The sequence below is a fragment of the Pagrus pagrus genome (assembly GCF_965226575.1).
Source record: "Pagrus pagrus genome assembly, chromosome: 17".
Taxonomy (NCBI): domain Eukaryota; kingdom Metazoa; phylum Chordata; class Actinopteri; order Spariformes; family Sparidae; genus Pagrus; species Pagrus pagrus.
In genome coordinates this window covers 20,420,718-20,437,589 of record NC_140201.1, presented here as the reverse complement: position 1 = coordinate 20,437,589, position 16,872 = coordinate 20,420,718, and the positions used below count along the sequence as shown (strand labels likewise).

The 16,872-nt window shown below is 39.4% G+C and overlaps 1 protein-coding gene across 1 annotated transcript; it reads right to left on the bottom strand.

Annotated features, from left to right (window-relative positions):
- Nucleotides 1–2,698: 2,698 nt before the first annotated feature.
- LOC311272411 (uncharacterized protein) lies at nucleotides 2,699–6,742 on the bottom strand. The gene is made up of 6 exons (XM_084378798.1): nucleotides 6,539–6,742; nucleotides 5,589–5,651; nucleotides 4,407–4,444; nucleotides 3,684–3,721; nucleotides 3,211–3,590; nucleotides 2,699–3,104 (listed from the first exon to the last, which is right to left on the bottom strand). The coding sequence occupies exons 1-6, from the start codon at nucleotides 6,563–6,565 to the stop codon at nucleotides 2,955–2,957; spliced, it is 696 nt and encodes a 231-aa protein (XP_084234924.1). The 5' UTR covers nucleotides 6,566–6,742; the 3' UTR covers nucleotides 2,699–2,954.
- Between the last annotated feature and the right edge of the window lie 10,130 nt (nucleotides 6,743–16,872).

The window sequence follows — 16,872 nt, the reverse complement described above, 5'->3', positions numbered from 1 at the left end:
ATTTAACAGATATTTTCTTTTATGTGAAATATTATTTACAATTACACAGTCTTCATAAGATTAGATTCTATGATTAAGTTTATCGATTTGAGGGTCCATCCTTTGCCCATTATCACCAAAAGTATATTTTTTATCTAGCTTTTAGGATCAACCAATCACAGCTTGAAATGATGACTCATACCTAGCAACGGGGTCAACCACACCTCCTCACTAAGATAGGAGTTTCTGTCCATTCCTCGCTCAGAGTTCTCTGAGAATGTTCTGAAATCACTCCTAAGCTAAGACTCCTCGCTAGGAATTTTTAGGTTAAGTTAGGAGCTCTCTGAGAGGATTCTCAGAATCTTTAGGAACATGGGCCCTGGACTTTTTTTCTGTTTCGATTTTGTTTCTAAATGTTGTATTAAACAATCACACAATGATGGCATGTAACACTGTGAGCCTTAGTGCCCTTGACACATGACTAAGATGAACTGCACTTAGTTATTTGCATTACTTCTGGAAGTGTGTGTGTGTGTTCGGCTGTGGGTATTGATGTTTGTGTGGTTTATATCTCATTTTCAAAATATGTCAACAAAAAATAATATTAAAAAAACAAACGTGGGATTAAGTTGATCACAGTCTCCATCAGACATACCTCATCCACTAACAACGTTGCCACACGTATAGGGGGATTATTCAGTATCAACACTCCCTCAATAATTTTGCCAGCATTCGTTCTGAAGAGGTCATTTATCAGTCGTTTTTCCTTTCTCAATCCCTTCCCTCTAAAGTAATGAAAATCAAATCAGATCATTTTTTATGGAATTATAAAGCAGAATACAGCAGTAAAAACAAAGTTACTTACTTTGTCTCATGTGCAGCAGCCTGGTTCAATCGCATACATTACACCAAAACCAGAAATGAAATCAGCAATGTGTGAGTTTAGTTAAATGAGTTTAATCATAATGATATGAAATATTGGCAAAGGAAACAACTTAAAGGCAGCTACTCACCATCGTAAGTCAAATGAAAATGAGACGGAAGATAATGAAGCCCTGCCCAATCACTCACTCTATCACTTTCATTTCAGAGGTGATTGAAAGTTAAAATTTGAATACATAGCATACAAGAACATAGAGCAGACAAATTGATTGAGAAAATACTTGCTGTCAGTGTACTTTGGACGCTAAACATAATTCCGGGAAATAGTGGCAAAAAATTGCTGACCTACTGTCAGCACCAATGGACAACTCTGGTAATATCACAACTACTTTAACCATGGGTTAAGAAACTTTGAGTTGTGCAATACAGTTCATAACTGAGCTTAGTGGCTATCGGTCCCCAGCACAAGAAGTATTAGTTTCACAATAATAGCTCTAAAATTGTGAGATACTTTTTATTCTCCATATTCTTTTCAACTGTCCTGCGGCCATGTAAAAACAGAATAAAGTATGCAAGTAACAGAAAAGACAAGAAGGACTGGCTGAAGATCATGATTAATATATTCTCTGCTATCAAAGAATCAAGTCAATCACATCATGAATTGCTTCCAAATAAAGCACATTTCAGTCATAATAATATTGTAAAAATTAGTTTATAAAAAAAAAAAGTGAGGTTTGCCCAGGGCGTCATGCAAGCTAGGACCACCACTGGCAATAACATCAGCCTGTTGCATTGTTGAATTATCAACACTGGTTGAGAAATGTTGAGGATATCATTAAAAGAAAACCTTAACATGTCAGCGATATGCTAACCTGTTGGCAGATTAGAGAAGAAGTTAGTTTGTTTTGTTGTTTTGTAAGGTGACCTTGAGTGCCATGAAAGGTGCCTCCAAATAAAATGTATTATTATTATTATTATTATTTATTATTAAGAAGAAATGAGTAATCACTTGGAGAGACCAAGGAACCTACCATCTTTGATGTGCCGAAACTATTTTCTAAAGTCAAAGGACAGCAGCTTCCCTTCCCAGTTTACACTGTTCATTTTTTTCAATGTTTCCAACTAAAACTCTGGCTGTATCTTGCAAATTGTTTCTTTAACAAAGCCAAACAAGTAAACTATCCATTAGGTTAAAATTTACTGTAGATGTATTGATGTAGCGTATGATTGGATTATACTTAGACAACCAGGTTGACAGTGTCCTACAGTTGTTGTGAGTCAGTGTCATATGACAGACATGCGGTTCCTGGGAAACTATTTAATCAGACGGTGGATGTACAGCCACCTCATTTTTTTTTATCAGACATTCCATCTTCTTTACAAAACTGCAGAAGGGTACAAGGTAATAAACCTGTTATTCTTTTGCCACACAGCTTCTTAAAGCAATCTTATAAGTCTGGTAATGAGGGCATAAACAAAGGTCGAAACCTTCAAAAGTTTTCGACTTTACAGGTGAACAGTACAATATATACGCAGACATTTATTCTTCAAAACTCCCTTGTTGTTGTTTTTTTAAAAACAAAAAGATTAAGATCATATCAGTTAAATATATTCTATGTTTGGCTTCCAGCAGAGTTTATGACCTATAATCACTCGGAAAATTGTTGTTTAATATACTCTTTCAATTTCAAAACCATTTAAATTCAGTTTTATTTCACAAAAAGCCCTGATACCACTTGACCACTACCAGAAAAAGCAGTATTTGTTCTGTAGTTTTACATAGATTTGTTTGTCTATTGACAGATATCCACCAATATAATCAAAAACTGTTCCCACAACAACATACATGTGTTTATCACTGTAAAAAAATGTTTATTAGCTTAGATGAACTGTCAAAATACAGTTTTTAACCATTAAAACATTCACAGATACATTTTGATAAGATAAGCCTTCATTGTCTCCCTTAGGAGAAATGTGTCTCACACACACACACACACACACACACACACACACACACACACACACACACACACTTCAGGGTAGCTTACTTCACGAAGTTACAAAATACGAAATTACTATTTCTTCGCCATGCATCAGGAAGAGACCCATACTCCTATGGCTTGTCTGGTGGATTTGAGATTCTCCAGGATTGTGGATTTGTTTGCTGTCACCAGTTTATGATGCTCTTCGTCCAAACTCTTCCCCACAGCACTGTTTCTCACTACTGCCCAGTCCTCCTTGGTCTACAAAAACAGAAAAATATAAAACAAAACAAATTGCTGTCAGTGCCCACAGTGATCAATCAACAGAGCTCCGTTTTTCCCCAGCAACTTAAATGTAACTTCTCACCATATCTTTGAAGGCCTCCCCGTTGTAATAGCTCTCGGTTGCTGGATACTCTATTCCCCTCTTAACCAGCTGCTCCAGGCTTGGAGCCACCACATGCAGCTCCTCTCCATCGTAAGCATAGATCTTTCTGTCCTCACAGGTCATCAGAATGAGCTGGTCGCACGGACATGACGTCCCCTCCACTACACCTACAACCTGCATGCTCACTTCATCGGGAAGGTAGCATTCCCCCCACTCAACTACCTCCTCATCCTCCTCACTATAAATGGTGTCATGCAGGTCTCCGACCTTCCATATGGCACCAGCTGGATTATTTAAGCTGTAAAACTGGCCTTTGTGTATGACCACATGGTAAAACACATTTTTAAGGTAATCTGGACCTGCAACACATAACATATAAGAGGACTTTGATGGAGATGGAAAAAGAATATCATAGCAAACTTTTATGATGTATGAGGGAAATATGTGTGTACCTGGTTTTATCATGCTCTGCAGTATATGAGTTGTCAGCCTGGAAAGAAGAAAAGTGATAGAGTTTACAAAATGGAGATTAGAGAAGTGGTGATACTCTCAGCAATATTTACTGTGGCACTGTACAAAGAATGTGCCGTAGTGATGATGACCATAAGACAAAATATACACACAGAAAGTGGCAAAATGGTGACTTGGCTTAGTTAAAGAATGATCTCTGCTGCTGACATCAGCTAAATCCTTCAATAAAAATACATAATAAATAATAATAAATAAAATAATAATAAAAAATTGGATATTAGGAATAGGAAAATTGATTGTGAAATTGACTGTGATGTAAGGGGGCACCAGCTAAAATCTTGCCTAGGGCACCAAATTGGTCAGGGCTGGCACTGAGCAGCACAAACTAAATTCCTTTCACCTCATTATAGCAGGGTCTCAAAACCTCACCACACAATGAAACTTTAATCAGACGGTAAAATAACATTTGAGGTACGAGGCATTAACTTTCCGTCTGTTTATGTTCCACATTTGCGCCAGCTTTTTTTGAGTTTCCTTTTATAACTTATAGCGTTGGGAGCATCTAACCATTGCTTTACATTTAAACTTGTTCAATTATTCAAACTAGTCACTAAATGCACTGTAACAAGATACCTGGGAAAGGGATGCAGTACTTCATAGCAATAGAAACAGTAAGCTGTACAGATCAGAAAATTGGTTCTTACCCAGTGTTATTCTCCGGACCATTCGCCTTTCTGGCTTTCTGTCAATGAGAATGAGGGTCATGAGTTAAAGAGCCTTTAATTAAACATGGCTTTTGAATCACAACATCAGTAAAAAACATGCCTACGCGTTTCAGCCATTAAGGCCTTCATCACGACAGCACAAAATGGCTCCCTTTGGACTCTTCCATTTATAGGTTAGCAGTCACATGATCAGTACAGCCAGGCAAGTAATAACATGATTGGTTAGTCACATAGTCTGTGAAGACAGACGAGCAGTAAAATGATTGGTCTAAGCAACCACATGACGGACTATGCAGGTAGGTAAATTGTCACATGATCAGTTAAACTCAAAAGACTAGGCACGTTTAGCAGAAAAAAAAAAACACATTAAGCAAGTTGATAGAAAAATATACACACACACACACAAAATCTTCAAACTTCCAAATAATCTTTCTGGATATACTGTATAAACACCAAAGCATCTAAAGCCTTAAAAGTCTGAAAAGGTTATATTAGGTATTTGAGATATGACTAATTGATGCTTTTCTGAATGTAATGAAATATTTACATTATAACTACTTAATTATGTGACTACCAACCTGCTCATACTGATCATGTCATGCGGTTGTCTAGACCAATCATGTTACTGCTCATCTGTCTTCACTGACTATGTGACTAACCACTCATGTTATTACTTGCCTGGCTGTACTGATCATGTGACTGTCTGCTAACCAATAAGTGTAAGAGCCCAAAGGTAGCCATTTTGTACTGCCCTGATGAAGGCCTTAATGGCTGAAATGCGTAGGAATGTTTTTTCAAGTACATTATAATAGAAATACAACAAAATACTGTATTGTATTGGTGTCCAGTTGGTCTACAGTTAAAATGTGTGCCATAGCCATGTATAGGTTCCACATAGATGCATTTATTGCATGTCACAACCTTTGCCATTTTTTGTCCAAGTGTTTGTAAAAAAATACCAAAAATAATGTTGCTGACCTAATATGACATTTCAATGTTTAAATAAAAATACCTGCTGTGAAATGTTAAAATGGTCTGTTTATAAAAAGATTAAAAAGTACAGTCCATTGTTAAGCATTTGACCGATTGCTAAATTAAAACAATTACATTTGTTCTGAATATCAAAGCACTGAAAATAGCAAACCAAGAGGAGCTGCTTACTTTTCTGTCGCTTGGACCGTCATCCATTTTGTGAGCAGATGTGGCATTCCTCTGTGTTGAAATCTTTAATTTAAACAGATTAACAGAGAGATGTTTCGATTCAAAATTTAAAGTAACAAAACACGTAAACTTAAAGACAACAGAGCTGTGAGACCCGCTGAGCAATCCTGCACTGATAAGAAGTCTTAATGGTACACAGATTAGATTTGGTTTGACATTGCACATGTCTGTACAAGAAACCTGCCAGACAGACTTCTTAACGCAGACTACCTGACGAGGAAACCACAATTTCTCCTCCTCTCTCATTTCACAATTGTAGGCTGCATGTTGCCAACAAGAAGCTTCTAGGAAAGATTTCGTTCTGCAACTTTCGAGTGGCATTAATTCAGTATCATTTGTTGTCACTAGTTGTAAAATATGTATTTGAAATGCAACTTTTCCTGGAAATTTTAATTACTTCAGTTTAATTCTACTCCCAGAGAACAGCAGCTGCCGAGATTGTAGATGATTGAAGATGAACCTTTTTTATGTTTTCACAAGGATAATAACATTGAGGCTGTATGAATCTGAATGGAAACCCCCAAAACTTTAGTGTTAAAGTACAATATTGTATCGGCTCTGTGGTGTAAGTTAACAACACTAGTCAGCATACAAATATTCCCCCTCCCCCTTTCCTGTTAAACCACTAACGACAGCTACGACATCAACCTGTTTTTTTCTAATAATCTCAAATGTAAAAACTAATCACATTTTGGCACAATCCTGTTAACGTTAAGCTACACAACAGCCACAAAACAATGTAAGTTTTTTTTTTCCCCCACCATCACGTCAATGTTAATGTTAATTTTTTTTTAGCAGAGATAACCTAACTAATCTGAAATATAAAGCCAAGTGGGATAAAATCCTTCACCATTAACTTTTATTAAACAAACAAAAATAATATAAGTTACCTTAGGTGAAGAGCAGACTGGCGCCATCGTGTCCTCAATGCAAAGAGTAGAGCCTCACACCACAGTTTCCGTATAAAGCTTTCAGTCTGCCACACCCTTTACCTGTGCTGCTCTGCAGGTAGTGGCAAGTCGCAGAGGCAGCAGATTCAGTTCTGGGCACTCTCTCTTTTGACTCAAGGAAGTGTTTGATCCAAACAGACCACTACTTTCTGTCCAAGTTCTTAAAGTTGTAAGGGTTATGTTACAACACAACATAAAAATGATGTGAGTGGCCGATAACAGGTAACAGTTAATGCGAGGTGAACAGTCAACACAGTTTAAAAAGTTACTTAAACTTTACTAAAATGGTAAAACAATGAATACTGTTGGTCATCCAATTAAGTACTTAGTGCAAAGCAATTGCTTTTACTTAGTGGAATTAAATAATATCTTAACAGGCAAATGCTATCTACGAACATTACTATGTAAAGATATAGTGATTATTTGTACAAAAGAAAGAAGGAATAGAACCAAGTCGACCAGGAGAGGAAAAAGAGAGACGAGATGAAGTTTATGGAAGGCAAAGTGTGTGTCGGTAAGAGACAGAGGAAGAGGGAAAGAGAGGAAGGGAAAAAGACAGAGACAGACGAAGAAACGATTAAAATGTAAATGTAATCTGAAACAGATCAAGATTTGACTTTATTAACGGTTACATGCTGGCATTACGACAATTCACCATTCCGACATACCACTATTCCGACATGCGAACGTCCCAGCATTCCGACAAAGTTTAACCATAATCCGCAACCCATAACCCCAACCATTTTAAAAGATGTGTCGGAATGGCAAGACATTTAAAAAAGAAATAAATACCACCATTCCGACCTTAGGAGGCAAAAAATGTCGGAATGATGGGATGTTTCATTAAAGGTTTAAGTGTTGCCATTCCGACAATTAGGGCCTAATGTCGGAATGGCGTTATGTCGGAATGGTGGTTGCCTCCCTTTATTAAGAGTTTTTCTCACTAGAAAGAGCTTAACATCAGTCCACCAATCAGAACAGAGGATCAGTCTAACCCCTAAATTCCACCAGATCCATATTCAGTCCGTCTCTGCTCTGCCACGGCAGTGGAGTAGTCTATGTGTGTCCTTCCACTGGCTCGGCTGCGTTGCATATCTAGTCCGTTGCAGCTCCAGCGGTCTGGACCTTCCGTAGCAGATACGTAACCCCTAGATTCCACCAAATACGTGTCCGGTCCGGCTGCACTGAGTCACAGCAGCAGAGCTGATAGGTTTCACTCTAGTGAAACGCCGCTGCGTGGTGTATCTGCTCAGTCCCAGCTCCGGCAGTCCGGAGCCTTCTGGAACAGATACGTAAGGCTTGTATTTCTGCTAGATGCCGGAGCACGACACAGGAATTCAGCTGAATTCAGCACAGAGCAGACCCTAACCCCAGGAAGTCACACACCGAAACAACAACATAATATCCGGTTAATTTTCATAATAAGCCACTCTGTGTTGACGCCAGCACAAAAATGAATAAAAAAAGGGACAAATCCTCCTTCTAATCCTTCAGTTGGAACACTAACCTTCTGTTTTTATTGTGTTTGTAACACATATGTATAGCTGCAGTTGCGCATTTCTGTGATTATCGTGGGAACTCCTCTGTCGCAACTCCAGCTGTCTGGCAGTGCTGCACTCAAAACGCAGCTGGTGGGGGTCGACAGATGAGGGAGCACAGAGCAACAACGTACGTGCAACCAGTGGAATGGACTCCAGGCTGTCAGACTGGAAATCACTGAGTCATTGAGAGAGAATACATGCTGAATAGTTGAAAGTCTTGTAACTTCTTCAAAGATGGAATGATATCTGTAGGTCAAACTATGATGGAGAAGAAGAGGTTGAAAGTTGGGTGGGTTTGAAGAGGATTTGAAGATTTTTTCCCTAACATTGTGGCTTATGGGGGACTTGCTGGAGTGGAGAGAGAGACGTGGTTGATAGTGATGTGCGGATCGATACTGAAATATCGATACCTCTGATACCAGATCTGTATGCTCTAAAATCGATTCTCAAATCAAAATATCGATACTTTTGATACTTCAGTCATTTGAGGTAATGTATATCCTTAACAGGAACACAGTGGAAAGTAACTAAACTATTGAGATCTTGTCTAAATGATACGCGGTTGGTGGGAACTACTTTTTCTTCCGCCTGGGTACGTAAGTGCGTAATGCGTAAGTGCGTAATGCGTAAGTGCAGCGGCACGCTGCTCAGTCACTCAGTGTCAGTCTGTACGAAATGGCAGACCGTAAACGTAGCCATGTGTGGAGCTATTTTAGCTCCACAAACAGCAAAGAGGCGGTTTGTGACGTTTGTGGAAAAACGGTCAAGAGTTGTGGCAACACAACAAACCTAGTAAAACACATTAAGTTAAACCACCACACAGAATACGAGGCACTGACGATGAGGCGGACAGAAGAGGAGAGCACAGCGTCAGGTGCTGCTGCTGCTGCTGCTAGGGCAAGACAGACTTCTCTGGCGGAGTCCTTCGGTGCTGCAGGCAGGCACTATCCAGGTACATAGGAAGAAAATGTGGAGCTTTAAGCGGCGCTAAGCACTGTTGCTGAAATAACATTTTATCTATAAAATATATCTATTATCATTTGCAATCAATCTAATTTGCTTTAACTGTTAAATGAATATTTTAAAGTGTAGGTATTGACAAACTTGTGCAATTATTGTGGCATTTATTTATTTAATTAAATATTTTACTGGCAGTTTCAATTTGAGTCCACCCAGTATTATAAAACAGCTAGTGTTTGTATCCCCTTATTGTAGGCTATTTGGAGAGACTACATACATAGTTGAATCTAAATAAGATTAAGCATTCAGTGCAGAGTAGCCCCATCATTTGTTTTGCCCTGTGATTTTATATCGTTGAAGATGATTCTCCAAGAGCAGCAACGCTCACAAGATGCCTGGGAGAGATGATTGCGAAGGATCTCCAGCCTCTGTCCATAGTGGAAGACCAAGGTTTCCAAGGATTTGTGAGAGCTCTTGACCCAAAATATAAACTCCCAGGAAGAAAAAAACTGACAGAGACTCATCTTGTAAAGATGTTTGATGAATGCAAAGGAAAAGTAAGTGCATCTTTGCAAAATGCTTCTAGTGTTGTACTTACCACTGATATGTGGACTTCAGTGTCCACAGAGGCATATTTAACTGTAACATGTCATCTCATTGAAAACTGGCAAATGAGGGAATTTGTTTTGGAAACCCACACTTTCCATGGGCAGCATACAGCAGATAATATCAGTTTAGCGCTTAAACGCATCACAGAAGAATGGGGCATAACTGACAAGGTTGTTGCAGTTGTGACAGACAATGGAGCAAACATGGTTGCTGCAGTGCGCAAGGCTGGATGGAGGCATCATCCATGTTTTGCACATACACTAAATTTAATTGTAAAGGACAGTTTAAAAACTGTCCCGGAAGTGGTGAAAGTGCTGGAGAAATGCAGTGCGATCGTGTCCTTTTTTCACCACAGCACACAGGCCACACAGAAGCTCAGGGGTATTCAACAACAGTTGAAAGTGTCAGAGCACAAGCTAATCCAGTCAGTAGATACCCGCTGGAATTCAGTTTTTTACATGCTGGAGAGGCTCTGTGAGCAAAATGAAGCTGTGACCACAGCCCTCTGCCTTTTAGGGAGGAATTCATTGTGCTTAAATGAGGGAGAATTATCCCTCATCAAGCAAACAGTTGATGCACTACGGCCATTTGAAGAAGTGACACGGGAAGTTTCAGCTGAAAAGTATGTTTCAGTCTCCAAAGTGATTCCGCTCGTGTCACTCATTCACAGGGCTGTAGCAGCCTGTGAACGTCAAGGCAGCTCCCTTGCCACACAACTGGCACAGCAATGTCAGCGCAGATTCAGGGGTATTGAGAGCATTCACTGTCTAGCTGCCAGTACATTTCTGGATGTTAGGTTTAAACATCTTGGTTTTCGAGACAAAGACAATGTGGAAGTAATGAAAAAACGTCTCCTCTCTGAAATGCAGGAAGTCTATCAGACAGGACAGGCAGCTCCCACTCTAGCCCCAAGCTCAACAGCTACTGTTAGCTCTACCTCATGGCCTTCTACTTCAGGGTCCTTTACTTCAGGGTCTTCTACCTCAGAGCCTTCTACCTCAGGGCCTTCTGCCTCAGGGCCAAACCAGAGTCCTGCCACCTCAGGTTCAGCTGTATCAAAAGGAGGGATATGGACTGATTTTGACATGCAGGTTTTGTCAGGACAACATCACCGGTCAGCTGCCAGTGATGTGCTCATTGAAGTACGTCGGTACTCAGAAGAAAAGGTGATTGCCCGAGATAGGGATGCACTGGTTTGGTGGCAAGAACATGAACCAACCTTCCCAGCCCTGAGCAAACTAGCAGTGAGATACCTGGGAATTACTGCCACTTCTGTACCGTCAGAGAGAGTCTTTTCAAAGGCAGGAGAGGTTCTGAGCAAAAAACGGAACAGACTAAAGGGGAAGACAGTAAATATGCTATTGTTCCTCAACAAAAACTTGTGAATGAGGTAAAGTGTCTATGTTGGATGCTTTTGTTGAAGTATTATTTACATGTTCAGTATTTTCATGTTAACATGTTCATGTAACGTGAAGTTTTCATTTTATAGTAGTTCTTAATAGTTAAACAATAATTTATTTTAATGGTTTTATTATTTTACTTCTTTTTTTTTAGTGTTTGAAACACCATTTTCACATATTTTGTATGATTGTGTCCTCTGTTTGGTTTTTCTGTTGTTGTATAAGCTCGGCTATATTGTAAATGAAGCCGCTACCTCAGTATACTTCAGAGTTTAAAGTAAGTAAATAAATAAATTACTCTGTGTTGTATTCTTATGAAGCTATGATTTGAAATACACTACTTTTTTTAGATTTACCAGACACATTAGGTGTATTTGCACAAAGTATCGGTATTGGATCGGTATCGCCGATACCAGCCTGAATTTTACTCAGTATCGGATCGGAAAGGAAATCGGTGGTATCGAACATCACTAGTGGTTGAAGTCACCTGTGATGGTGATGAAGGCTCCGGGGCATTTTGTCTGAAGTCCCGCAGTCACAGCGTGGATGATGTCATACGCTGCTTCTGCATTCCCAGATGGCAGAATGTAAACAGTGAAGGCGATGACACAAGTAAACTCCCATGACACATAATATGGACGAGGTCCGACGGCAATGAGCTCGATGTCCCGGCTCGGGCTCGCTCTTTCACAGAGATACTGTATGCCCGGGGTGACACTACCTGTTGTTTACGAGCACGGCAAGCCCCCTTCCTTTTTTCTTGCCCGTTGCAGTGGTGTCTCTGTTGGCTCACACCGTGTGGAAGGAGGGGATGGTGGCGTTGGAGTCCAGTATCTTGCTCGTGTAGCCACGTAATCTCACATAATCAACACAGAATCTCTGTACTCCCTCTGCGTCCCTGTGAGGGCTTTTTCCGTTCTTCCTTCTTATTAGCCAGGGACCTTACATTTCCCATAATAACTGCAGGGATGCAGGGTTTAAACTTCCCACTCTTCCTTCTCCATTTAATCCACGCTCTGCAGCCTCGCCATCTCATCCTTAGCTCCTCCGGTATTGTGGGTCTCTCCCCGGCTAAGAGGCTTGGGGGCCTCAGGGCAATCAGCATGGCCTCCAGTCATCAGGAGAGACCCAAGTATAAAAATAGTTCAAAGAAGGTATCCAAACCGCTGAAAAAGCATCTTGATGTGTGGATAATGTATAAATCCACAGCGCAGTGTACAGTTAACGAGGAAAAACCAGCCTATAGCACAAAAACTCAATAAAACTACAAAAGTACCAGGAGCTGCCACTAGCACGGCGCCATCTTACACTGTATTTACAACTTTATTGTAATATATTCATTTTAATCAATGTCATAAAAATGTTTGCATTTATAAAAACAACCCTTTTTGCTTTTTACAAATAATCTTAAAATATATGATGTTAAAGAAACTTTTCTTTGTTCCATTTAAAGAAATCACATCATAATATAAAACATTCTCAGCAAAAAGAGAAAAAACCTAAATCTTCACATGCATTTAAACCCATTGAACAGGAGGAAGTGACGGATGTTGAATCAGCCTAAAACTTCGAAAAGAAAAGTCGTGCAGCGTTAATGTTGAGATGACCTACAACAAAATGTTAAATATTAAAGAAATATTGTGGGACTGAGTCATTAACAGCCAAATAAAAAACATTCAAAAAAAAAAAAAAAAAGACAACATGTAAGAACTGCATACTTAAAACAAATGGGGGGTAGAGTAACCATGGTCTGTGTAATCATTTTAGTTCATTTTTATTTTTTTAAACAAAAAGTCTTTTATTTTATTATATTACATACTGCACCTTAATAAAAGAAATATGTAATGTAAGATGCAACTTAAAAATTCACATTACCTGCCCTACATGCTCAGTTTTTTCAAATGTATAGTCATTAATACCACATATTAATGTACACAATAAAATAAAAAGTAAATTAGTTTTGGTTAACGTATTCAGAAGATGGAGTGTTGAAAGAGTAAAAAAAGAAGAAACGATATCCTGAAACAATGTGACTGTTTTAATTTCATGAACTCCATGCGTGCGCGCGTGCGCACGCACACACACACACACACACACACACACACACACAGACACACACTAACAACTAAAGGCTAACACGAAGTACAGATCAAAAGCAAAGTATAAATCAAAGAGAAACCAAAAACCCAGAACTAGAAACATACCATACTGGAACATGAGGAGACACAGGGGATACGAGGAGACACTGAGGACGAAACTGGGAGACAACACAGGGAAGACAAACCAAGACGGACGAAGACACAAGCTCACACACGCCAACAAGCTGACACGGAGGCTACACAAAGAAGGTCGGGAAGGTACGGGAGCAAGAGCGGGACAACAGAGGACGTAGCGGAGTCACATGGAACAAGAAAGAAAACGGAACAATCAGACAAAGACAGAAGGGCGAACAGAGGCTAAATACACAGACATTAATCACAAGACGAGGTACAGGTGAGTGAGGACGGACGCGGACAGGTGAGGTAATTACGGAAAAACACACAGGAAGTGACAAGTTAGACACGACACACAAGGGAACAATTTACAAAATAAAACAGGAAACTGAACTAACACTACTGAACTATGACATTTGATCTGTTTTTGGTTCTTTGTCGAGGATCTTCATCAGGTTTTTGGACATAAAATAAGGCCTCTTTAGAGATCCATCATTACGTTCCAGGTCCCCCCCACTGTAAGGGTGAGAGACAAAATTAGTTAAGTGACTAAATGGGGAAATGTGTAGCTGATCAGTCCACAGTGATCATTCTACTATAGATTAAATAATATTTTTTCTCAGTAAAGCTGTCTTTACTGTTACAACTTGATAAAACTCCAGAATGGTCCTCACCAGCTGCACCAGTGTCAGGATGGAATCACCAAAAGCCAGGGAGCCCACATGGTACCTGAAACAATCATGACTCACTGCTTATTTGTTTATCTAAAACTATTTAACAGGAAGTGAATCACAAAACTTAAATTATCTGGAGAAACAACCTTAGAGGCTATAGACGGTGGGCCGAAGCCCCGTATCAGCTTTAGTTTTTGAAAATAATGATCCCCATGGAGGGAGAACCTGGATCTTTTACGTTTTAAAGTTTATTTTTTTCTCAATCAGATTTTCTTTGTTGGCACTCGTAATTCTTGCACATTCTTTCATAATCATAGTTTAAAATTTGTTAAATTTGCAGGCAAACGTCGCAGCCTACTATGTCAGTTACACCAATGGCACGCAACGCTACAAATCACGTGATGTTATTCAGCCAATCAGACGTAGATATGCGAAGAACAGCTGCTGCTCTCAATATTTACCTGGTGGACACGGGGTGGAGAGGTGAAGACAGCGATACATCCATGGAAAACCACACGAAATATTATGAGCTAAATAAGAAGCTTCCACGTGTGTAGGTAAGTATTAATGTTGTTGGAAAATGCTAGCTTTGCTATGTATTTGATGTATAACCTTTGGCGAGGCGACGTTTATTACGTGTAAAGGTAGCGCTAACCGTTAGCCTAATCCTAGCTCTTGTTAACAACTCGTGCTCGCTTAATCGATCAGTCAATTAAGCTTGAGCTGAGACTTGAATATATTTCAATATCGCTGACTATTCTTATCGAATTAATATTACATTATTCACCTCACACGATGTGAATAACCCAAATCGTTGGAAGTTAAGCGTGTGGCAATTTGGCAGCCGACCAGCCTCAGTCATGAAGAGCTTGTTAAGCCACGCACTCACGGTGTGTGAGTATAATTAACGTTACTGGTTATTTTATTGGTGTTACTGTTATACCCAGAGAGAGGGATAACAGAAGGAATTTAAATGATCTAAAAGCATGGTTCTCTGTGGTATACCCCAGTCAGCAAATTTCAAACAGTGAAGTAAACTACCCTGAAATGTTGTTGAGCATAATTGTATATTTTAGTAGTTAGGCTAATAATGTTAATTATGTATGTTAATAATTATAGTTAGTGGACATTTTTGTCCCATTGACTTCTGTCTGTGTGTGTGTGTGTGTGTGTGTGTGTGTGTGTGGCACCAGGCATTGTAACTTAAACTGAAGGAATCTCAATCATATTGTCATGGGGCTAGTGCATTTCTGTGCTGCAGGGGGCTCAGGGGGAAACACCAGGAACATCCAGCGAGAAAGTTGTTATATCTGATCCCCCCCCCCCCACATAATTCTAAGAAGCAGTGTAATAAACTTATGTCATACGAGTTAAAGACAAAGTTTGGTTCTCAAATGTAATGTGCATAATGTCATTGTGTTTTAATGCTAATTTCTATTCTTTTTCTTCACAGATTCACAGCTGAAGTTCAAGATTCACATTGACAAGAGCATTCTTTTCTTATTTAACACCTACCCTCTTTTTCAGCCTCTTTCTGAAATAAAGGTGCCTTTTCAAATCTTCTCTGGGCTCGTTTTATGTTTGTGACATTGGTGAAGTGGCTGTAGCAGTCTCTGTGGTAGCCACAGTTAGCTGGCATAGCAGCAGGTTCCTGAAGTTTGAGGTTCACAGTTAACTTATTTAAAAGGACAATTAATAAAGGCACGCACACATATCCATTCTTTTGAAAACTTCAGTCTTCTGTTACATTAATGATGTCCTCAAAATGTCATTGTGAATTTTGCACATAATATTACCAATTTCCAACATCTGAGGTCCAGTGAGTTGTTTTCTTTCCACCTGTAAAAAAAATGGAAATTAGCTTTGATATATATATACATATATATATAATCTCAAAGCTAATTTCCATTTTCAGTCTCTTTGCAAGCTAAAGCCATACACATAACACAACCACTATATAGTATGACAACAAACCTGGGTTGTAAGGTTAAAACTCAGCACTGCCTCTTCTGCCACAGCACTCACAGCAGTAATAAATTTCTTCCATCCTGTGTAAACGGGGCTACAGGAACATCTTTTTCAAAAACACCTCCATTGTTTTGTTTGCTAGCAAACGTAGTTAGAGAGGTGTAGTGTGTGTGGCTAATTTTTGTGACGTTATGCTCATCATTTTTGTCAGGTGGAAAGAAAACTCACTGGACCTCAGATGTTGGAAATTGGTAATATTATGTGCAAAATTCACAATGACATTTTGAGGACATCATTAATGTTACAGAAGACTGAAGTTTTCAAAAGAAGGGATGACAGGACATTATACATTTTCCTCCTTTCATCAAGCTTAATAACGAACTTTATAGACCGTTAATTTGATTAATTTTACCTCCTCTTAAAGTGATTGATACGCAAAATTCGTGTTATATTAGCAATGTGTGTGCAAAGTGTTGATGTACTGTACTCCGATGCCGGTAGCTTAAACGCAGCGGCGAGTTAAACAACAGATCCATGGTAACCATGGTAACCGACAAACAAAGGAGAAAAAGAAGTTAAACTCCAGGAAATTTCGAGGCGTGTCATTGGACAATACCTACAATGACGTCATACATGTCGGTCCCCGAGCATAGCTGCCCGCTCGGTTTGCCGGAACCGGTAACTCAGACAAAGTTACCGATAAACAAAAAATGTGCAAGAGGCAAGAGTGCCAACACTTTTTGTTTAATTTGTTGAAAAATTAAGATGTTGTCCACAAAAAATTAGGTCCTCCCTCGGTGGGGATCGTCTAAATACACGTAATCTCCCCTTGGCCCACCGCCTACTACAGTTTATATGATTTAGCAGCTGAGGTCTGCTTCCTCAAACTGTTATGTGTAAGTCTACTGC

Bases quoted from the DNA above. Each gene is read 5' to 3' on its own strand.
- LOC311272411 (XM_084378798.1), bottom strand. From the start codon at position 6,565: ATGGCGCCAGTCTGCTCTTCACCTAAG. The intron at 4,445-5,588 runs GTAAGCAGCTCC...TCTCATTGACAG, and splicing joins ACGGTCCAAGCGACAGAAAA to AAAGCCAGAAAGGCGAATGG. The intron at 3,105-3,210 runs GTGAGAAGTTAC...CTGTTTTTGTAG, and splicing joins GGGAGGCCTTCAAAGATATG to ACCAAGGAGGACTGGGCAGT.